This window comes from Dendropsophus ebraccatus, chromosome 7 (assembly GCF_027789765.1).
Source record: "Dendropsophus ebraccatus isolate aDenEbr1 chromosome 7, aDenEbr1.pat, whole genome shotgun sequence".
Lineage (NCBI taxonomy): Eukaryota > Metazoa > Chordata > Amphibia > Anura > Hylidae > Dendropsophus > Dendropsophus ebraccatus.
In genome coordinates this window covers 2,692,644-2,717,278 of record NC_091460.1, presented here as the reverse complement: position 1 = coordinate 2,717,278, position 24,635 = coordinate 2,692,644, and the positions used below count along the sequence as shown (strand labels likewise).

Genomic DNA, 24,635 nt, shown 5'->3' with positions numbered 1-24,635 from the left:
CCCTGTATATATGTCTCCTCCTGTATATATGTATCCTCTATGTACCCCTGTATATATGTCTCCTCCTGTATATATGTATCCTCTATGTACCCCTGTATATATGTCTCCTCCTGTATGTATGTATCCTCTATGTACCCCTGTATATATGTCTCCTCCTGTATATATGTATCCTCTATGTACCCCTGTATATATGTCTCCTCCTGTATATATGTATCCTCTATGTACCCCTGTATATATGTCTCCTCCTGTATATATGTATCATCTATGTACCCCTGTATATATGTCTCCTCCTGTATATATGTATCCTCTATGTACCCCTGTATATATGTCTCCTCCTGTATATATGTATCCTCTATGTACCCCTGTATATATGTCTCCTCCTGTATATATGTATCCTCTATGTACCCCTGTATATATGTCTCCTCCTGTATATATGTATCCTCTATGTACCCCTGTTAGGGCTGGGCAGTATACCGTGAAAATACCGATACCGTCACTGGCGTCGGTTAACCGAGCTTAACTTTGCCAGGACGGTATCTGCGGTATTTTCACTATCAACCCGTCTGAGCGCTGAGCTGCACAGGTTGAAGGTCTCCTGTGTGCTGTCTGTGCAGGGACGCACAGACAGCACATAGGAGATTTGCACTGTATGTCTGAGCGCCTCTCTCCTCTCCACCCCAAGCCCCCCGTCCATCCTCCGCCTGGCGTGTCAGAGCGCCCGCCTACCTACCCACCCCGCTGTCCATGTCAGCGGGCCCCAACCTGTACGGCGTGTCGGACTGCCTCTCCGCTCGTCCCAGCGGTCCCCCAGCTGCCCGACGTATCAGACCGGCCCCGGCACGTCCGTCCGTCACTGCTGCCCGGCGTGTGAGAATGCCTGCCCGCACGTTGCAGGGGCTCCCCGAACTTGCGGGAGTGTGAGACTGGCCCCGCTCCCTCCTGTCCATCCCAGCGGCCTCTAACCTGTCCGTCCCGTGGGACCGCCTCCCCGCCCGGCATCCTGCCAGAGATTTAAAGGGGACATGTAACGAGGATGGAGATAGAAGAGAGAGAGAGGAGGGAGAGATATAGAGGAGAGAGAGAGATAGATAGATAGAGGAGAGAGATAGGAGAGAGAGAGATAGATAGATAGAGGAGAGAGATAGGAGAGAGAGAGAGATAGATAGAGGAGAGAGATAGGAGAGAGAGAGAGAGAGAGAGATAGAGGAGAGAGAGAGAGGAGAGAGAGAGAGGAGGGAGAGATATAGAGGAGAGAGAGAGAGAGATAGATAGATAGATAGATAGATAGATAGATAGATAGATAGATAGATAGGAGATAGATAGGAGAGAGAGAGATAGATAGGAGATAGAGAGATAGGAGATAGATAGATAGATAGATAGATAGATAGATAGATAGATAGATAGATAGATAGATAGAAGATAGAGAGATAGATAGAGGAGAGAGATAGATGGATAGATAGATAGATAGATAGATAGATAGATAGATAGATAGATAGATAGATAGATAGATAGGAGATAGATAGATAGATAGATAGGAGATAGATAGGAGATAGATATATAGGAGATAGATAGATAGATAGATAGATAGATAGATAGATAGATAGATAGATAGGAGATAGATAGATAGATAGATAGATAGATAGATAGGAGATAGATATATAGGAGATAGATAGATAGGAGATAGATAGGAGATAGATAGATAGGAGATAGATATATAGGAGATAGATAGATAGGAGATAGATAGGAGATAGATAGATAGATAGATAGATAGATAGATAGATAGATAGATAGATAGGAGATAGATAGGAGATAGATAGATAGATAGATAGATAGATAGATAGATAGATAGATAGGAGATAGATAGGAGATAGATAGATAGATAGATAGATAGATAGGAGATAGATAGATAGAGAGATAGATAGATAGATAGATAGATAGATAGATAGATAGATAGATAGATAGATAGGAGATAGAGAGATAGATAGATAGGAGATAGATAGATAGATAGATAGATAGATAGATAGGAGATAGATAGATAGATAGATAGATAGATAGATAGATAGATAGATAGGAGATAGATAAATAGATAGATAGATAGGAGATAGATAGATAGATAGATAGATAGATAGATAGATAGATAGGAGATAGATAGATAGATAGATAGGAGATAGATAGATAGATAGATAGGAGATAGATAGGAGATAGATATATAGGAGATAGATAGATAGATAGATAGATAGATAGATAGATAGATAGGAGATAGATAGATAGATAGATAGGAGATAGATATATAGGAGATAGATAGATAGGAGATAGATAGGAGATAGATAGATAGATAGGAGATAGATATATAGGAGATAGATAGATAGGAGATAGATAGATAGATAGATAGATAGATAGATAGGAGATAGATAGATAGAGAGATAGATAGATAGGAGATAGATGATAGATAGGAGATAGATAGATAGATAGATAGATAGATAGATAGATAGATAGATAGGAGATAGAGAGATAGATAGATAGGAGATAGATAGATAGATAGATAGATAGATAGATAGGAGATAGATAGATAGATAGATAGATAGATAGATAGGAGATAGATAGATAGAGAGATAGATAGATAGGAGATAGATGATAGATAGGAGATAGATAGATAGATAGATAGATAGATAGATAGATAGATAGATAGATAGATAGATAGATAGGAGATAGAGAGATAGATAGATAGGAGATAGATAGATAGATAGATAGATAGATAGATAGATAGATAGATAGGAGATAGATAGATAGATAGATAGATAGATAGATAGATAGATAGATAGGAGATAGATAGATAGATAGATAGATAGATAGATAGGAGATAGATAGATAGGAGATAGATAGATAGATAGATAGATAGATAGATAGATAGATAGGAGATAGAGAGATAGATAGATAGATAGATAGATAGATAGATAGATAGATAGATAGGAGATAGATAGGAGATAGATAGGAGATATATAGAGAGATAGATAGATAGGAGATAGATAGATAGGAGATAGATAGATAGATAGATAGATAGGAGATAGATAGATAGATAGATAGATAGATAGATAGATAGATAGATAGATAGATAGGAGATAGATAGATAGATAGATAGATAGATAGATAGATAGATAGGAGATAGATAGGAGATAGATAGGAGATAGATAGGAGATAGAGAGATAGATAAATAGGAGATAGATAGGAGATAGATAGGAGATAGATAGATAGATAGATAGGAGATAGATAGGAGATAGATAGATAGATAGATAGGAGATAGATAGATAGATAGATAGATAGATAGATAGGAGATAGATAGATAGATAGATAGATAGGAGATAGATAGATAGATAGATAGATAGATAGATAGATAGGAGATAGATAGGAGATAGATAGATAGATAGATAGATAGATAGATAGATAGGAGATAGATAGATAGGAGATAGATAGATAGGTAGATAGATAGGAGATAGATAGATAGATAGATAGATAGATAGATAGATAGATAGATAGATAGGAGATAGATAGATAGATAGATAGATAGATAGATAGATAGATAGGAGATAGATAGATAGGAGATAGATAGATAGATAGATAGATAGATAGATAGATAGATAGATAGATAGATAGGAGATAGATAGATAGGAGATAGATAGAAGATAGATAGGAGATAGATAGATAGGAGATAGATAGATAGGAGATAGATAGATGATAGATAGATAGATAGATATCTCCATGGCGTGTCTGAGCGCAGTGCCATTTACAGCCCCCCTATAATGTGTTACTAATAGTGTCCCCATAACAGTGCCTTTGTACTGTCACCTATTTATAATATAATCTTTACCCATCATTTATACTGTATATTCCTGCACTGTCATCTGTATATACTGTATACCCATCAGTTATACTCTGTGTCCTGTAGGGTTTACGTAGCTGTATACCTGTGTATACAAGTCCTATAGTGTGTACATAGCTTGGGTTGCTGCTCATTAAGTTACTGTACTTTTTTTTTTTTTTTTTTTTTTAACTTTATTGAAACAAAATATCCCCAGTTTGGCACCGCCAAGTGGGTGTGGCTTGTAAAAAGGGTTGTGGCTTACAAAAGGGGCGTGTCATAATTATCGTTGAATTATCGTTACCGCAGCTACATATGCGATAAACCGCGATATTGATTTAGGCCAATATCGCCCAGCCCTAACCCCTGTATATATGTCTCCTCCTGTATATATGTATCCTCTATGTACCCCTGTATATATGTCTCCTCCTGTATATATGTATCCTCTATGTACCCCTGTATATATGTCTCCTCCTGTATATATGTATCCTCTATGTACCCCTGTATATATGTCTCCTCCTGTATATATGTATCCTCTATGTACCCTTGTATATATGTCTCCTCCTGTATATATGTATCCTCTATGTACCCCTGTATATATGTCTCCTCCTGTATATATGTATCCTCTATGTACCCCTGTATATATGTCTCCTCCTGTATATATGTATCCTCTATGTACCCTTGTATATATGTCTCTTCTATATACTCCTCTGTATGTCTCATCCTGTATATATGTCTCCTCTATGTACTGCTGTGTATGTCTCCTCCTGTATATATGTATCCTCTATGTACCCTTGTATATATGTCTCCTCTATATACTCCTCTGTATGTCTCCTCCTGTATATATGTCTCCTCTATATACTCCTCTGTATGTCTCCTCCTGTATATATGTATCCTCTATATACTCCTGTGTATGTCTCCTCCTGTATATATGTATCCTCTATATACCCGGTATATATGTCTCCTCCTGTACATATGTATCCTCTATATACTCCTCTGTATGTCTCCTCCTGTATAAATGTATCCTCTATATACTCCTCTGTATGTCTCCTCCTGTATATATGTATCCTCCTGTGTAAGTCTCCTGTATATATGTATCCTCTATGTACTCCTCTGTATGTCTCCTCCTGTATATATGTATCCTCTATGTACTCCTCTGTATGTCTCCTCCTGTATATATGTATCCTCTATGTACTCCTCTGTATGTCTCCTCCTGTATATATGTATCCTCTATATACTCCTCTGTATGTCTCCTCCTGTATATATGTATCCTCCTGTGTAGGTCTCCTGTATATATGTATCCTCCTGTGTAGGTCTCCTGTATATATGTATCCTCCTGTATATATGTATCCTCTATGTCAGGGATAGGGAACCTTGGCTCTTCAGCTGTTGCAAAACTACAACTCCCATCATCTATGGTAAGCCTATGGCTGCCCAGGTATGATGGGAGTAGTAGTTTTGCAGCAGCTGAAGAGCCTTGGTCCCCTCCCCCTGCCCTATGTCCTGCTGTGTAGGTACCTGGCTTCCTGCAGACACCATCTTCTCGGTCTTCAGGCTCTTCTAGCACAGACACAGGAGAACCAGCTGGGAGGAGAGAGCGGCCTCTGGTGGCCGGAGGAAGATACTGCGTACAGCAGTTTGCTTTTTACCATAAGCCTCACAGACTTATCTGCATAATGGCCATAAAGGGGGCGGGGCTTACCGTCATGGGGGCGGGGCTTCAGCGGCCGCTTCCATCACAGTCCGGATCCACAGCCACAGGTAAATATGACTGAAGAGGGCGGGGCTGTAAGCAGGGGAGGCGGGGCACTGAGGACTCCAGCCAGCTGTCAGCAGCCATGCGGCCCTGACAGCTGGGGGAAGAGCGGCCCGGGGAGCATGTGCCCCCCGGCCCAGCCCGCCCCTGATAGTCCCCATACTGTATACACCCCCCCCTTCTTGCAGGTTGCCCCCATGCTGTATACACTCCACCTCCGCAGGTAGCCCCCATGCTGTATACACTTCACCTCCGCAGGTAGCCCCCATGCTGTATACACTTCACCCCGCAGGTAGCCCCCATACTGTATACACTCCACCTCCGCAGGTAGCCCCCATGCTGTATACACTTCACCTCCGCAGGTAGCCCCCATGCTGTATACACTTCACCCCGCAGGTAGCCCCCATACTGTACACACTCCACCTCCGCAGGTAGCCCCCATTCTGTATACACTTCACCCCGCAGGTAGCCCCCATGCTGTATACACTCCACCTCCGCAGGTAGCCCCCATACTGTACACACTTCACCCCACAGGTAGCCCCCATACTGTACACACTTGACCCCGCAGGTAGCCCCTATGCTGTATACACTCCCCCCTTCAAGTATCCCCCATGTTGTATACACTCCCCCCTTCAGGTAGACCCACATGCTGTATACCCCCCCCCCCCCCCCAAGGTAGCCCCTATGCTGTATACCATCCCTAACACCCCCTTACTGTATACATTCCCCAACATCACCACCTGGCAGGTAAGCCCCTTACCAAATACACAATCGGGGAGATTTATCAAACATGGTGTAAAAAGAAACTGGCTCAGTTGCCCCCGGCAACCAATCAGATTCCACCTCTCATTTCTCACAGACTATTTGGAAAATGAAAGGTGGAATCTGGTTGCTAGGGGCGACTGAGCCAGTCTCACTTTACACCATGTTTGATAAATCTCCACCTGTATATACACTGTTACTGTATTTATTTCTGTGGATCTGTTGTGAGGCAGCTGCCCTAGCAACCAGATTCCAGCTCCCTGTGAAAATTAAAGTAGTAATCCTATTGGTTGCTAAGGCTTCCAACTGCTGTTTCTCCTGGGCAGCTGCAGCGCTAATTATATTACCTGTGTGTGCAGTGTGGAGATTCTCCGATTCATCTCTATGGGGCGCCGCTCTTCCCCCTCCCCCTCCTCTCCTGTACATCTGGTAAGGACGGGACGTTCGCTCTAACCTTCCCGGGCACCCAATGTATCAAATGGGTGCCAAATTTGGGGTCAAGTGGTTCAGGCGTTTGGAAGTCTATACAGGACAGACGGACAGACAGACAGACAGACTTTCATTTTTATGATATAGATACCTCTCCTACCTGTGTAACATGGGACACTGCGGACACCAGAGAGCAATAGCCTGTACTCTCCTGTATATATATATATCTCCTACCTGCGTAACATGTGACACTGCGGACACCAGAGAGCAATAGCCTGTACTCTCCTGTATATATATATATATATATATATATATATATATATATATATATATATACACCTCCTACCTGTGTAACATGTGACACTGCGGACACCAGAGAACAATAGCCTGTACTCTCCTGTATATATATATATATATATATACATCCCCTACCTGCGTAACATGTGACACTGCGGACACCAGGGAACAATAGCCTGTACTCTCCTGTATATATATATACAGGAGAGTATATATATATATATATATATATATATATATACATATATATACCTCCCCTACCTGCGTAACATGTGACACTGTGACACCAGAGGACAATAGCCTGTACTCTCCTGTATATATATATATATATATATATATATATATATATATATATATATACACCTCCTACCTGTGTAACATGTGACACTGCGGACACCAGAGAACAATAGCCTGTACTCTCCTGTATATATATATATATACCTCCCCTACCTGCGTAACATGTGACACTGTGGACACCAGGGAACAATAGCCTGTACTCTCCTGTATATATATATATATATATATATATATATATATATATATATATACCTCCTAGCTGCGTAACATGTGACACTGTGGACACCAGGGAACAATAGCCTGTACTCTCCTGTATATATATATATATATATACCTCCTACCTGCGTAACATGTGACACTGCGGACACCAGAGAACAATAGCCTGTACTCTCCTGTATATATATATATACCTTCCCTACCTGCGTAACATGTGACACTGTGGACACCAGGGAACAATAGCCTGTACTCTCCTGTATATATATATATATATATATATACCTCCTACCTGCGTAACATGTGACACTGCGGACACCAGAGAACAATAGCCTGTACTCTCCTGTATATATATATATATATACCTCCTACCTGCGTAACATGTGACACTGCGGACACCAGAGAACAATAGCCGGTACCCTCCTGTATTAGGCTATGTTCACACTACGTATATTTCAGTCAGTATTGTGGTCCTCATATTGCAACCAAAACCAGGAGTGGATTAAAAACACAGAAAGGATCTGATCACACAATGTTGTAATTGAGTGGATGGCCGCCATATAATGGCAAATATTTGCTGTTATTTTAGAACAACGGCTGTTATATTGAAATAATGGCCGTTATTTACTGTTATATGGCGGCCATCCACTCAATTTCACTATTGTGTGACCAGATCCTTTCTGTGTTTTCAATCCACAACTGGTTTTGGTTGCAATACTGACTGAAATATACATAGTGTGAACGCAGCCTTATATAGCTTCTCTACCTGTGTAATGTGTGATACTGTGGTGTATTATGAAGGACTAGGGACACACTTGTACTTCTGTGCAGACAACAACAAAATGGCGCTGCCCAGCTGTACACATAATAGCACCTTTCCCCTCTTTGTTCTCCTGTGAGAAGAGGAGGGAGGTGATGATGTCACAGCAGTTGAGCAGGGACTGCCTCTTTTTTCAGCAGCCGTATTTCAGGTTACTTTTTACAAGCAGTTTTCCTGCTGGAGCTCCCCCTAGGGGCCATCACTGGGAAATTCCTTACATAAAATAAATTAAAAAAAAAAACACATATAAATTAGCAAAAAAAATAACAAATTAAATTTTATCATTTTATTATTATTTTTTTTTAACTTTGTGACACATTCCCTTTAAACTTCTCTGGGAAGAGAGATACAATTTCATTAGGAGAGGATCTATGACAAATCCTAGAAAGATTTTTGACCTTGCTGGGGTGACATCTGACTTGTCCTGGTTGATTCTCAAGCCCAGATCCTGAAGAAACTGAAGTTTTAGACTGGCATAAGCGTTTAGGAGGTCTGCAGTCGAGGCCATGATCAGCCAATCATTGAGTGATTCTCATACCTTGTAATTAGGGATGGTCCGAACCTGGTTTGGGTTGGGTTCGTACAAACTCTCGGTAATGATTCCCGCTGCCTGGCGGCTCCGTGCAGCGGGCGGATCCAGCGGGAGGACCGCCTGGAAAACTGGGATACAGCCATAGCCATAGGCTGTATCCCAGTTTTCCAGGTGGTCCTCCCGCTGCACGGAGCGGCCAGACAGCGGGAATCTGATGCCGAGCGTTCGGGTTCATACGAACCCGAACCTCGGAGGTTTCGGACCATCCCTACTTGTAATCTGACTTGACAAAGACTCCACAGTGACTCGAAACGTTGTATCTTTTGCCTGGATGCCTCAATAAACTCTTGAAGAATATTGAACCTGTGTGGATGCTGCTGGACCCTCTCTCTAGCAATCTGAGTTCCGTCCTCCTCCTCAAGATCTGACTTTGAAATTAGTTTTTTGATCTCCTCTTCTAAGATCTCTTTCCTTGGAGAAGAAGGACGCAAAATCAAAAATCTCTGTGGAGGAAGAGGCTCCCGAGGGAGGGAGAAATCCTCCCGAATTAGCTTGAGTATCCAGGGATCCTTTATTCTGGACTCCTAGACTTCTGCAAAACACTTTAGCTGACCTCCTACTGGATACTGGACCACTCCACCTTTTGGACTACGTTTTGGTGGACCCTTTTTGGCCAACATAAGCACCTCAGCCCCTTGGGAACGAAACTGACAGGTTTTCTGCGCCGTTCTATCTCTGCGGAACTGCAGACTTTCCCTTCTTGTCAGAAAAGTTAAGCATCAACTTGTCTAACTCTGTACCAGTCGCCCCAGACTGCACGTAAAAAGTATTTAGAGGGACAATAACCCAACCAGGGTCTTAACCACAGGGCTCTACGTCCCGCAATGGAGAGAGACATGGATCTAGCTGCTAATCTGATCTGCTGGGAAGCAGCATCACATCACAGAATTTGATCTCTTCCAACCCCTGACTCTATATCCTCCTGAACCGACATAAGCCACTTCCTTAGGGCTTTGCCCACTTCAGGGGCAGAAATAGCTACAGCGCCCTCAGCAGAGGCGGATGAATATGCCCTCTTCAACCATATTTTCATCGGATGCTTGAGACTGGAACCATCTTCCGCTGGAACGTACATTCAGAGAGCTTCACAACTGCCACATCCCCGTTTGGCGGTGGCAACCATTCTTTAGCCTTGTCTTCAACTAGGAGAAAAACAGACTAGAACCTGCGACTTAAAACAGTTCCGTTTTAAGCATCTTCATAGAGCATTCATCCACATCGAATGCTGTAAGAACTCTAGAAGTGGACGGTCTTTCCCCATCGTCATCAGGCTGGTTTGCGCTTTGATGACTTTAATCAGCTTCTGAATCCTATCTACCAGAAAATAATATCTGGTGGAATCCAGTTCTTCCTCCTCAAAGGATGATGATCCAACCTCATCTAGGTCATTATACTCCTGCTCGGGGGGGGAGATGCACATGGGAGAGGAGCCTCTTCTGGACTTCTTCCTATCCATCTGAATTGAATCCTTTCCTTCAGAGACTGTTTTCTGAATCCCAGTCAAGGACTTCTTAACCCAAATTACCTGTACAAGATAAACTAGGGTTAACAGGAAGGATAGTAGTCAGGGGAAAGAGTCAGGAAAACACGGCTTACCGCATCCTGGATAGTGGATTCTTCTTTAGAGGCCGCAATGCGGCATTCCTGGCATTTGAGGTATTCCTAGACATCTGGAAGGGGTATATCCAGTGGCGTAGCTACCAAGGTCGCACTGCGACCCAGCCTGCGAGGCTCGCCTTTGCCATCGCACTGCTGCCCTCTTGCTTCCTCTTGTGACTGCAAGCATTATTTTGCATGCGGTCACAAGAGCAGGCGTGTGCAGGCCCCCGGTTGATGTGTAGCCGCCTGGAGTGTCCTGTCCTATCCCCGGGCAGTGTGCGCATAAGTGGACTTCCTGTGCGCCTGGGGCCGTTACTTCCGGTACAGGGAGTGCACGTTAGAGATGCTCCCTGTACCGAAAGTCCCAGCCCCGGCGCACAGGGAGCTCTCTGATGCACGCACTGCCGGGGAAAGGACGGGACACCCCAGGCAGCCGCGCATCAACCGGGGACCAGGCCAGGAGGAGAGAGGCTCGGTGGGGGGAACGGGTTGTCAGGTGAGGTTTTTTTTTTTTCTTAAATCTGCTTTCCACGGAGGGAAGAGGGGGCCATCTATAAGGGGGGTAGGCAACAAGCAGTGGGGGCCATCTATAAGGGGGGTGGGCAACATGCAGTGGGGGCCATCTATAAGGGGGGTGAGAAGAGGGGGCCATCTATAAGGGGGGTGGGCAACATGCAGTGGGGGCCATCTATAAGGGGGGTGAGAAGAGGGGGCTATCTATAAGGGGGTGGGCAACAAGCAGTGGGGGCCATCTATAAGGGGGTGGGCAACATGCAGTGGGGGCCATCTATAGGGGGGGCAACGTGCAGTGGGGGCCATCTATAAGGGGGGTGAGAAGAGGGGGCCATCTATAAGGGGGGTGGGCAACAAGCAGTGGGGGCCATCTATAAGGGGGGTGGGCAACAAGCAGTGGGGGCCATCTATAAGGGGGTGGGCAACATGCAGTGGGGGCCATCTATAAGGGGGGTGAGAAGAGGGGGCCATCTATAAGGGGGGGGGGCAACAAGCAGTGGGGGCCATCTATAAGGGGGTGGGCAACATGCAGTGGGGGCCATCTATAAGGGGGGGGCAACGTGCAGTGGGGGCCATCTATAAGGGGGGTGAGAAGAGGGGGCCATCTATAAGGGGGGTGGACAACAAGCAGTGGGGGCCATCTATAAGGGGGTGGGCAACATGCAGTGGGGGCCATCTATAAGGGGGGGCCAACGTGCAGTGGGGGCCATCTTTAAGGGGGGAAACATAGGAGAAGGGGCCACCTATAAGGGGGGGGCAACATAGGTGGAGAGTGGGACATTTATAAGGGGGACAACATAGGGGGAGAGGGGGCCTATAAGGGAACAACATAGGAGGAAAGGGGGCCATTTATAAGAGGGGGCAACATAGGGAGCCATCTATAAGATGAACAACATGGGGGGGCCTTCTATAGGGGGGCATGTATAGGAGGACAACATAGGTGGCCATCTATAAGGGGAACAACACAGGGGGAGCCATCTATATAGGGGACGACATAGTGGGGCCTTCTATGGGGGGCATGTATAGGGGGACAACATAGGTGGCCATCTATAAGGGGAACAACAGGGGGAGCCATCTTTGAGGGGGGCATGTATAAGGGGGACATCACAGGGGGGCATGTATAAGGGGCTGCACGGGGGGTGTATATAATGTGGCATGCATAGAGGGGAGCATCTACTATAGTGGACTACACAGAGGGGCCATCTATAAGGAGGGGCTACAGAGAGGAGGGCCATATACTATAGGGGATGCAAAGAGAGTGTCATCTACTATAGGGGGACTACACAGAAGGGGTGTTCTCAAGTAGATGCACATGGGGCCACCTACAAGGTGGCTACATAGAGGGGGGCATATACTATAGGGCAGGCATGTCCAAACTTTTTTCGAAGAGTGCCAAATTTGATGAAGTGAACATGTGCGAGGGCCGACCATTTTACATGCTACATGCTATATGCTTTATAACACAGGCAGATAATAGCAAGCTGGATACCTGGGGGGCCGTAAAAGTTCGGAACGCGGGCCGCAAATGGCCCTCCGGATGGACTTTGGACATGTCTGCTATAGGGGGTCACATAGAGTCAGCCTCCCACTAAATAAGGGAGTAAAGGGGCCAATACAGATGTGCAGTTTGTAAAGAGATGAGGATGGTGCCAGTATGAGGAGCCTAATATGTTTCTCTGGCAAATTCTGTGGATTCGTGGCTCGGAGAAGTTCTCATATTGGCCCAGGGCAGATGGAGAAGAAAATAAAAACAACTCTGATCAGAGAAGACGTCCCCTGTGAGCCACCTGATGTAACTGCACTGTGGTGTATATGGAGTACAGAACCTGTGTAGAGCTTGGGCTACCTCTATGTGACTGTATGAGGTGATAGTGATTATGTGTACAGTGGATTATTCAGTAGTAGCGGTGGTGTTAGTCAGTATGTGGTGGTGTTAGTCAGTATGTGGTGGTTATATTTGTTACTTTTATCTGGTACTGTGTTTTATTGGTCTCAGTATACAGGATTTGGTCAGTAACAATATGGTGGTGATGGTTGTGGTGTTAGCGGTAATAATTCCCCCCCGTATACTGGTAATATTGGTCTCAGTATACAGGATTTGGTCAGTAAGTGTGGCGGCAATATGAATGGTGATAATATTTTCTCTTCCTATATGCTGGTGTTATTGGTAATATCTGTCTTGGGGTATACATATATACCAGTAGCATCACTTGGTCGTGAAAGGTGGAAGAGGTGCAAGTTGACCTCTTGCACCAGGGCCCAGGAGACATTAGCTACGCCCCGGGGTATATCATGCTGGGCACAGGAGAAATGTTTCCTCTTACTGGGAACTTTGCGTTAAGCAGAGGCCCTAGAATCTGAGCTTCTGAAGACCTCTACAGAGCATGCATACATGAAACTTGCTCCTCCAGCAAGAGGGGCGCCCATCGGTGGAGACAAACAGAACTACATCCTCAGGCCGCACCCAGGAACGAGTAAAGAAGCAGGGGAGACCAGGAGAAACGCCGGCCCGCCAAACATCCGGACCAGGACAGGTGTCCCCAGACCGGTCCACTTACCACCGACCCAGAGAGACGAGAAATGAAAAACTGAGGAGTGTGATGGGAACTTATATAACGGGTGGGAGGAGTCTTTTTGATTCATTAAAATTTCCACTACTCCTAGTGGCCCACAGGGGTGCGAACACCCCGGCTATTGTTCAGTTTAGCACGGGGCCCTGCTGTGGCCAGAGGTGGCGCTGCTCCTGGAAGAAAGCAGCCGGGCTCTTCTGACCCTTTATAACACCTTATAATAACTCTATGTGTACAGCCTTATCTCCGCACACCGAAGTGTAACACACAGACACCGCTCAGGAGGAGGTTACCGCCAGCAACCATCTCCACAGACTGAAAATATCATCACAGTGCTGAGCCCCGCCCACTCCTGTCACATGATAACAGGTCCTTCACCACACTCCCTTCTATCCTGCACTGCTGACAGGACTAGCCCCTCCTTGTGCTCCAGTTGTCTCCTCTTCTCCCCCAGACGCTCCTTCTCCTGAATGACCCCCAAGGATGGAGAAGGACAGGAATGAGATCAGTAAGAGAATATTACACGTCACCTTGGAGATCATCCGCCTGCTGACCGGAGAGGTAACTTCTCTAGATTTCCACCATTGTTGTCTGGGCTCTTTGGCCCCTCCCTCCCTCCCCCGCTCTATGTTCTGGATCTGGTCTCCTCTCTGTAGGTGCGGTGGTCTCCAGCACTGACCCCAGTAGTCCAGATGTGTCTCCTCCTCCTCACTAGAGCTCTATACAGGGGGACAATCTCCTCTTTGTAGTGAGGAGGAGGCAGGAATACTGGGCTCAGTCCCCTCATTGTCTCTCTCCATCCCCAGGATTACACCATAGTGAAGAAGACATGGGGGGAGGGTGTGGCCTTCCCCCAGGAGTCAGGAGGGCGGAGCAGGGCCCGGGGCCCCATCACGGAGCCTCCATCACTGATACATGAGCAGAAGATCCTAGAACTCACCCACAGGATGACTGAGCTGCTGACTGGAGAGGTGACACTGGGGAATGCTGGGAGATGATAGAGTAATCCAGGAGGCAGCAGGCTGGGGGGGATGACTGTGTGATCATTGTGTGTGTCAGGTTCCTATAAGGTGTCAGGATGTGGCCGTCTATTTCTCCATGGAGGAGTGGGAGTATGTAGAAGGACACAAGGATCTGTACCGGGGGGAGCAGCCGCTCATGATGGAGGATCAGCCGCCCGGCCTCACAGCACAAGGTAAGAGGAGACCTTCCTGATTCTAGAGAGCAGGGGGGAGGGGCCCCTACATCCTCCTCCTCCTTCTCTCATCCTTCTCCTATCCTCCTCTTCCTCCCATCCTCATCCTCCTCCCATCCTCCCCCCATCCTCCTCCTCCCATCCTCCTCCCCCCATCCTCCTCCCATCCTCCCCCCATCCTCCTCCTCCCATCCTCCTCTGCTCCTCCTCCCCCCTCCCATCCTCCTCCTCCTCCTGATGACATGTAGCAGTGTATAATGGATTGGCTCCCTGTGTCTTCCCTACAGATGGAGACAGTGACAGGAATCCACCAGAGAGGTGTCCCCGTCCTCTGTATTCCCAGGACTATCCAGAGGAAAACCACAATATTAAAGTGGAGGATGAAGCAGAAGAAGAGAGGATGAGGGGCGATCCCCCGTGTATGAGTGAGGTGAAGGAGGAGGAGGCGCCGGCAGCTGCTATACCAGGTATGGAGGCCGCACAATGGCTGCTGATTCCCCGGTGCTGATACTGATGTCGCTGTACTCTCCACCGGACGCTGCAGCCGCTCACTGGCCTCACCGGTCACTATTGGAAGTGCAGGAATGTGTGTGTATATATATATATATGCATGTACACCTGTAATGATCTTGTGTGTATCCAGTAGAAATGTTCCAGGTTATTTTGTGGTTTGGAAAGATGTCACCAAATTCCTTTTCACCTTACCAGAAAATCCTACCAAGAACCCTGAGGAAACCTTCATGTTATGGCTGAATTATAAGGAAGAGGATGAAGGTGCGGAGCAGCGCTCCTCAGGAGAAGCCCTCCTCCCCCTTACTGTACATCCAGGACGTCACACTACAGATCTATCATATAATCCTCCTGACCATGAGGAACCTTCTCCTGACCAATCACACACTGCGACCACAGGGACGGAGTTGACAGGGTGGAAGAGGAGTCAATGTGATGAATGTGGAAAACAATTTACAAGAAAATCGAATCTTTTAATACACAGAAGAATTCACACAGGGGAGAAGCCATATTTATGTTCAGAATGTGGGAAATGTTTTATAAGTAAAGCTGAACTTGTTTCACATCATAGAAGCCACACAGGAGAGAAGCCATATTCATGTTCAGAATGTGATAAATGTTTTAGTACCAAAGCTTACCTATCAAATCATCAAAGAAATCACACAGGAGAGAAGCCATACTCATGTCCAGAATGTGGGAAATGTTTTACAAATAAATCAGATCTGATTAAGCATGAGAGGATTCACACAGGAGAGAAGCCATATTCATGTTCAGAATGTGTGAAATGTTTTGCAACTAAATCAGATCTGATTAAGCATGAGAGGATTCATACAGGAGAGAAGCCATATTTATGTTCAGAATGTGGAAAGTGTTTTATTACCAAAGCTTACCTATCATATCATCAAAGATGTCACACAGGGGAGAAGCCATATTCATGTTTAAAATGTGGAAAATGTTTTGCAAGAAAAAACAATCTTGTTACACATGAAAGAGTTCATACAGGAGAGAAGCCGTATTCATGTTTAGAATGTGGGAAGTGTTTTGCAAGAAAAGTAGATGTTGTTATACATAAAAGAATTCACACAGGTGAAAAGCCATATTCATGTTCAGAATGTGGGAAAAGTTTTGCAAGAAATGTACATCTTGTTAAACATAGGAAATGTCATGTTAAGAATGAGTGAAATATTTTAGAACTACGAAAGAACTGACAGATTTCCAGCTCTCCCCACATAAGAGAAGTTTCATGTTCTTAATGTCAAAAACAGTTTATAAGTAAAAGAGTTGAAACTCCTCAAAGGATTGTGGGAAATGTTTCATGAAAAGATATTTTGAACTTATCTGGTTCCCTGGATATTGCCATTATGCCTGGACAGCGCAAGCTCTAATGGGAATAAAGGTTTCCATCACGTCCAACTTTCCCTTCTTCCTCCTGTAACATATATATAGGTTTCCATCACGTCCCCCTTTCCCTTCTTCCTCCTGTAACATATATAACGGTTTCCATCATGTCCCCCCTTTCCCTTCTTCCCCCTGTAACATATGTAAAGGTTTCCATCACGTCCCCCTTTCCCTTCTTCCTCCTGTAACATATATAAAGGTTTCCATCATGTCCTCCCTTTCCCTTCTTCCTCCTGTAACATATATAAAGGTTTCCATCATGTCCTCCCTTTCCCTTCTTCCTCCTGTAATATATATAACGGTTTCCATCATGTCCCCCCTTTCCCTTCTTCCCCCTGTAACATATGTAAAGGTTTCCATCATGTCCTCCCTTTCCCTTCTTCCTCCTGTAACATATAAAAAGGTTTCCATCATGTCCTTCCTTTCCCTTCTTCCTCCTGTAACATATATAAAGGTTTCCATCATGTCCTCCCTTTCCCTTCTTCCTCCTGTAACATATATAAAGGTTTCCATCATGTCCTTCCTTTCCCTTCTTCCTCCTGTATCATATATAAAGGTTTCCATCATGTCCTCCTTTCCCTTCTTCCTCCTGTAACATATATAAAGGTTTCCATCATGTCCTCCCTTTCCCTTCTTCCTCCTATAACATATATAAAGGTTTCCATCATGTCCCTCCTTTCCCTTCTTCCCCCTGTAACATATATAAAGGTTTCCATCATGTCCCCTCCTTTCCCTTCTTCCTCCTGTAACATATATAAAGGTTTCCATCATGTCCTCCCTTTCCCTTCTTCCTCCTGTTACATATATAAAGGTTTCCATCATGTCCTCCCTTTCCCTTCTTCCTCCTGTAACATATATAAAGGTTTCCATCATGTCCTCCCTTTCCCTTCTTCCTCCTGTAACATATATAAAGGTTTCCATCATGTCTTCCTTTTCCCTTCTTCCTCCAGTAACATATATAAAGGTTTCCATCATGTCCTCCCTTTCCCTTCTTCCTCCTGTAATATATATAACGGTTTCCATCCTGTCTCTTCTTTCCCTTCTTCCTCCTGTAACATATGTAAAGGTTTCCATCATGTCCCCCCTTTCCCTTCTTCCTCCTGTAACATATATAAAGGTTTCCATCATGTCTCCCTTTCCCTTCTTCCTCCTGTAACATATATATAGGTTTCCATCACGTCCTCCCTTTCCCTTCTTCCTCCTGTAACATATATAAAGGTTTCCATCATGTCCTCCCTTTCCCTTCTTCCCCCTGTAACATATATAAAGGTTTCCATCATGTCCTCCCCTTTCCCTTCTTCCTCCTGTAACATATATAAAGGTTTCCATCATGTCCTCCCTTTCCCTTCTTCCTCCTGTAACATATATAAAGGTTTCCATCATGTCTTCCTTTTCCCTTCTTCCTCCAGTAACATATATAAAGGTTTCCATCATGTCCTCCCTTTCCCTTCTTCCTCCTGTAACATATATAAAGGTTTCCATCATGTCCTCCCTTTCCCTTCTTCCCTCTGTAACATATATAAAGGTTTCCATCATGTCCCCCCTTTCCCTTCTTCCTCCTGTAACATATATAAAGGTTTCCATCATGTCCTCCCTTTCCCTTCTTCCCTCTGTAACATATATACAGGTTTCCACCATGTCCCCCTTTCCCTTCTTCCTCCTGTAACATATATAAAGGTTTCCATCATGTCCTCCCTTTCCCTTCTTCCTCCTGTAACATATATAAAGGTTTCCATCATGTCCTCCCTTTCCCTTCTTCCTCCTGTAACATATATAAAGGTCTCCATCATGTCTTCCTTTCCCTTCTTCCTCCTGTAACATATATAAAGGTTTCCATCATGTCCCCCCTTTCCCTTCTTCCTCCTGTAACATATATAAAGGTTTCCATCATGTCTCCCTTTCCCTTCTTCCTCCTGTAACATATATATAGGTTTCCATCACGTCCTCCCTTTCCCTTCTTCCCCCTGTAACATATATAAAGGTTTCCATCATGTCCTCCCTTTCCCTTCTTCCTCCTGTAACATATATAAAGGTTTCCATCATGTCCTCCCTTTCCCTTCTTCCTCTTGTAACATATATAAAGGTTTCCATCATGTCCTCCCTTTCCCTTCTTCCTCCTGTAACATATATAAAGGTTTCCATCATGTCCTCCTTTCCCTTCTTCCTCTTGTAACATATATAAAGGTTTCCATCATGTCCCTCCTTTCCCTTCTTCCTCCTGTAACAGATATAAAGGTTTCCATCATGTCCTCCCTTTCCCTTCTTCCTCCTGTAACATATATAAAGGTTTCCATCATGTCCTCCCTTTCCCTTCTTCCTCCTGTAACATATATAAAGGTTTCCATCATGTCCTCCCTTTCCCTTCTTCCTCCTGTAACATATATAAAGGTTATTATCATGTCCCCCTTTCCCTTCTTCCTCCTGTAACATATATAAAGATTTCCATCATGTCCCCCCTTTCCCTTCTTCCTCCTGTAACATATATAAAGGTTTCCATCATGTCCCCCTTTCCCTTCTTCCTCCTGTAACATATATAAAGGTTTTCATCATGTCCTCCCTTTCCCTTCTTCCTCCTGTAACATATATAACGGTTTTCATCCTGTCTCTTCTTTCCCTTCTTCCTCCTGTAACATATGTAAAGGTTTCCATCATGTCCCCCCTTTCCCTTCTTCCTCCTGTAACATATATAAAGGTTTCCATCATGTCTCCCTTTCCCTTCTTCCTCCTGTAACATATATATAGGTTTCCATCACGTCCTCCCTTTCCCTTCTTCCTCCTGTAACATATATAAAGGTTTCCATCATGTCCTCCCTTTCCCTTCTTCCCCCTGTAACATATATAAAGGTTTCCATCATGTCCTCCCTTTCCCTTCTTCCTCCTGTAACATATATAAAGGTTTCCATCATGTCCTCCCTTTCCCTTCTTCCTCCTGTTACATATATAAAGGTTTCCATCATGTCTTCCCTTTCCCTTCTTCCTCTTGTAACATATATAAAGGTTTCCATCATGTCCTCCCTTTCCCTTCTTCCTCCTGTAACATATATAAAGGTTTCCATCATGTCCCCCTTTCTCTTCTTCCTCCTGTAACATATATAAAAGTTTCCATCATGTCCTCCCTTTCCCTTCTTCCTCCTGTAACAGATATAAAGGTTTCCATCATGTCCTCCCTTTCCCTTCTTCCTCCTGTAACATATATAAAGGTTTCCATCATGTCCTCCCTTTCCCTTCTTCCTTTTGTAACATATATAAAGGTTTCCATCATGTCCTCCCTTTCCCTTCTTCCTCCTGTAACATATATAAAGGTTATTATCATGTCCCCCTTTCCCTTCTTCCTTCTGTAACATATATAAAGATTTCCATCATGTCCCCCCTTTCCCTTCTTCCTCCTGTAACATATATAAAGGTTTCCATCATGTCCCCCCTTTCCCTTCTTCCTCCTGTAACATATATAAAGGTTTCCATCATGTCCCCCCTTTCCCTTCTTCCTCCTGTAACATATATAAAGGTTTCCATCATGTCCTCCTTTCCCTTCTTCCTCCTGTAACATATATAAAGGTTTCCATCATGTCCTCCTTTCCCTTCTTCCTCCTGTAACATATATAAAGGTTTCCATCATGTCCTCCCTTTCCCTTCTTCCTCCTGTAACATATATAAAGGTTTCCATCATGTCCTCCCTTTCCCTTCTTCCTCCTGTAACATATATAAAGGTTTCCATCATGTCCCCCTTCCCTTCTTCCTCCTGTAACATATATAAAGGTTTCCATCATGTCCTCCCTTTCCCTTCTTCCTCCTGTAACATATATAAAGGTTTCCATCATGTCCTCCCTTTCCCTTCTTCCTCCTGTAACATATATAAAGGTTTCCATCATGTCCTCCCTTTCCCTTCTTCCTCCTGTAACATATATAAAGGTTTCCATCATGTCCTCCCTTTCCCTTCTTCCTCCTGTTACATATATAAAGGTTTCCATCATGTCCTCCCTTTCCCTTCTTCCTCCTGTAACATATATAAAGGTTTCCATCATGTCCTCCCTTTCCCTTCTTCCTCCTGTAACATATATAAAGGTTTCCATCATGTCCCCCCTTTCCCTTCTTCCTCCTGTAACATATATAAAGGTTTCCATCATGTTCCCCCTTTCCCTTCTTCCCCCTGTAACATATATAAAGGTTTCCATCATGTCCCTTCTTTAATTCCTTGCCTATTCCTCAGTGTGAACATACCCTAATACTGAGCGTTTAAAGGGTCACTGTCGTTATAACTTTCCAAATCAGCAGTAGACGTAATATAAAGCTAGTTTGCCATGTACATTCATTATTTATTTTTGTTATCATTGAGAACACGGCACTTCCTGTTTTCTGACTTTCTTTTCTCAAAAAACAGGAAGTCCTGTGTATCCCACAGCGCTCAGAGAGAGAAGGCAGTCATGTGACCGATGGACACACTGTACTGGCCGGAGTTTCTGTGTTTAGTCTGTTCTTCAAGTCAGAAAATCTGCATTCAGGAGACCGGACCTGGATTTCTGGTAACTTCAGTTTTGTTTTATTTATAGCATGATAACCAGAAAAAATAATGTATAGTGAAACCTGCTTTATATCACATCTACTGTTTATTAAGATGTTGAAAAGTTGGTAGCGGCTAAAGTCCATGAGCCATAAGGACCTTGTGATGTGACTTGTGATGTGACTTGTGTGGGAGGAGCTTATGGTTTCCTGGCCTTTCCTAGCAGTAGTGAGGAGGCAGGCGGTCAGGGTCAGTCAGGACTGTGTTGCTGCACCGTCTGTCTGTGTCCAGGGCCGTCTTTCCCATTGGGCAGGGTAGGCGGCTGCCCGGGGGCCTATGACTTATGGGGGGCCCCAGTGGCAGCCGCCTACCCTGCAGAAAGGAAGGGAAGCTGATGAGCCACGCTGTGCCCCCCTCTCCCCAGTACATTACAGGGCCGCACTACGCTGTGCACTGCCCCAGCGCTCTCCTCTCCTCATATAAATAAGCTGCAGGGCCGGTCTGTGATGTGGGCGGCTGAAGCTCCCCCCCCTCCGTTAAGCCCCGCCCCTGTGGACTGGTCCCATGTTCCTCCTGGACTTCCTGCCCCCAGCAGGCCTTGGGATGGTTATGTGCGGGGCCTCACAGCAGCTGCAGGGGATCAGCAGTGTGGAGAGCAGGAGGCTACAGGCTGCTAACCTACAGCTACACAGCGGCCTCCAGCTACAGGGCTTCCTGACCATCCCCCTGCTGTCCTGTGCTCCACTGCAGGAAATGTCAGGTACCTGGGGCTGTAGATAGCAGAGAGGTCGGGACAGAGAGGAGGGGGGAGTCTGCAGATCTGGGCTGAGAGAAGAACACACACACAGCCCTACCCCTGTTCCCCCATAGCTGCCCCCTCTCCCTCAGGCTGCTTTGCCCCTGTCCACCTGTAGCTGATCTGTACCTCCCAAGCTGCAATGTGCACCCCCTCCCCCCCAGACTGCTGTGTTCTCCCCTTCAGGCTGCTGTATCCCCATACACCTGAGGCTGCTGTACACCCCCCCCCCCCCAGACTGCATGTATGGCCAGGTTTGCACCATGTAAAAACAAGCCTAACATGTGTAAAGATTATTTATATATATATAAATATATATATATATATATATATATATATATATATCGTTACACATGTTAGGCTTGGTTCCTATTTGTGGTTTTGTTTTGTTTTTTTCTGCTCCTGAGCATTGAAGGAGAGGAATGACCCCCCCACAGATGCTGCAAAACTGCTCCAGACAGAAGGATACACACATACAGAACAATATACACCCATACAGAACGATGCACACCCATACAGAACCATACAGTACAATATACACTCATACAATACAATATACACCCATACAGAGCCATACAGTACAATATACACCCATACAGAGCCATACAGTACAATATACACCCATACAGAGCCATACAGTACAATATACACCCATACAGAACCATACAGTACAATATACACCCATACAGAACCATACAGTACAATATACACCCATACAGAACCATACAGTACAATACACACCCATACAGAACAATATACAGTACAATATACACCCATACAGAACCATACAGTACAATATACACCCATACAGAACCATACAGTACAATATACACCCATACAGAGCCATACAGTACAATATACACCCATACAGTACAATATACACCCATACAGAGCCATACAGTAGAATATACACCCATACAGAACCATACAGTACAATATACATCCATACAGAACCATACAGTACAATATAAACCCATACAGAACCATACAGTACAATATACACCCATACAGAACAATATACAGTACAATATACACCCATACAGAACCATACAGTACAATACACACCCATACAGAACCATACAGTACAATATACACCCAAACAGAACAATATACGCCCATACAGAACCATACAGTACAATACACACCCATACAGAACCATATAGTACAATATACATCCATACAGAACCATACAGTACAATATACAGTACACCCATACAGAACCATACAGTACAATATACACCCATACAGAATCATACAGTACAATATACACCCATACAGAACAATATACAGTACACCCATACAGAACCATACAGTACAATATACAGTACACCCATACAGAGCCATACAGAACAGTATACATCCATACAGAACCAAACAGTACAATATACACCCATACAGAACCATACAGTACAATACACACCCATACAGAACCATACAGTACAATATACCCCCATACAGAACCATACAGTACAATATACACCCATACAGAACCATACAGTACAATATACACCCATACAGAGCCATACAGTACAATATACACCCATACAGAACAATATACACCCATACAGAGCCATACAGTACAATATACACCCATACAGAACCATACAGTACAATATACACCCATACAGAACCATACAGTACAATATACACCCATACAGAACCATACAGTACAATATACAGTACACCCATACAGAGCCATACAGTACAATATACAGTACACCCATACAGAGCCATACAGAACAGTATACATCCATACAGAACCATACAGTACAATATACACCCATACAGAACCATACAGTACAATATACACCCAAACAGAACAATATACGCCCATACAGAACTATACAGTACAATATACACCCACATGGGGCTGCACAGCACAAGGTTGGGGGTAGGGGGGATGCGGGGACTTGATCTTGGGTCGGGGGCCCAGTTCACAGCTATGCCCAGGGGCCCATCGTTTTGTTAAGACGGCCCTGTCTGTGTCCCCGGCTTTCTGTGAGGTAGAAGATGACAGTAATGGCCGTGTGAGGAGTTTCTGGACATTGGAATTGGTAAGCTGCTCTCTGGGGACATTTTTTTAAATATAGTTTTGCAGGGTCTGGACTGCTAGGATAACCCACTACAGCGTGATGGTGCTGAACTCCTGAAATAACTGCACAGACAACTATTCCAACTTAAGTGGACGGGGTCGGCCACAGCTTTATCAAAAGGTAAAACCTTGAAACCAGAACTGTCTTCTTCGGGGTTGTGCCAGCCGTCGGAAGGCCGACGGGCACTGCCACCTTTATTCTCTTCTGACTACCGTATTTTTCGCTTTATAAGACGCACTTTTTTTCCTCCCAAAGTGGGAGGAAAAACCAAGTGCGTCCTATAAAGCGAAGACGGCTCCCAAGCAGTTCCGAGCACCGCAAGGAAGCCGTCCTGCCCGCCCCCTGTATTGCCGCTCACTATGCATATGCATAGTGAGCGTCCCTGAGCGATTCCCTCCGCCCCGCCCGCCCCTTCTATCGCCGCTCAGCTGAGCCGATCAG

At 44.7% G+C, this 24,635-nt stretch overlaps 2 protein-coding genes and 1 pseudogene across 2 annotated transcripts in view; all 3 read left to right on the top strand.

Moving 5' to 3' along the window:
• Positions 1 to 24,635, top strand: part of LOC138797152 (zinc finger protein 84-like) — an 863,099-nt gene that overhangs the window by 303,629 nt on the left and 534,835 nt on the right. The window lies entirely within an intron of this gene.
• The window catches only part of LOC138797206 (zinc finger protein 160-like), an 83,699-nt gene continuing 73,252 nt past the window's right edge, over positions 14,189 to 24,635 (top strand). Inside the window, exons 1-2 of the mRNA XM_069977043.1 lie at positions 14,189 to 14,265; positions 15,187 to 15,366. Coding sequence (XP_069833144.1) covers positions 15,300 to 15,366 — 67 coding nt within the window. The 5' untranslated portion in view covers positions 14,189 to 14,265; positions 15,187 to 15,299. The remainder of the gene's footprint in view (positions 14,266 to 15,186; positions 15,367 to 24,635) is intronic.
• Positions 24,101 to 24,635, top strand: part of LOC138797121 (zinc finger protein 850-like) — a 141,544-nt pseudogene continuing 141,009 nt past the window's right edge.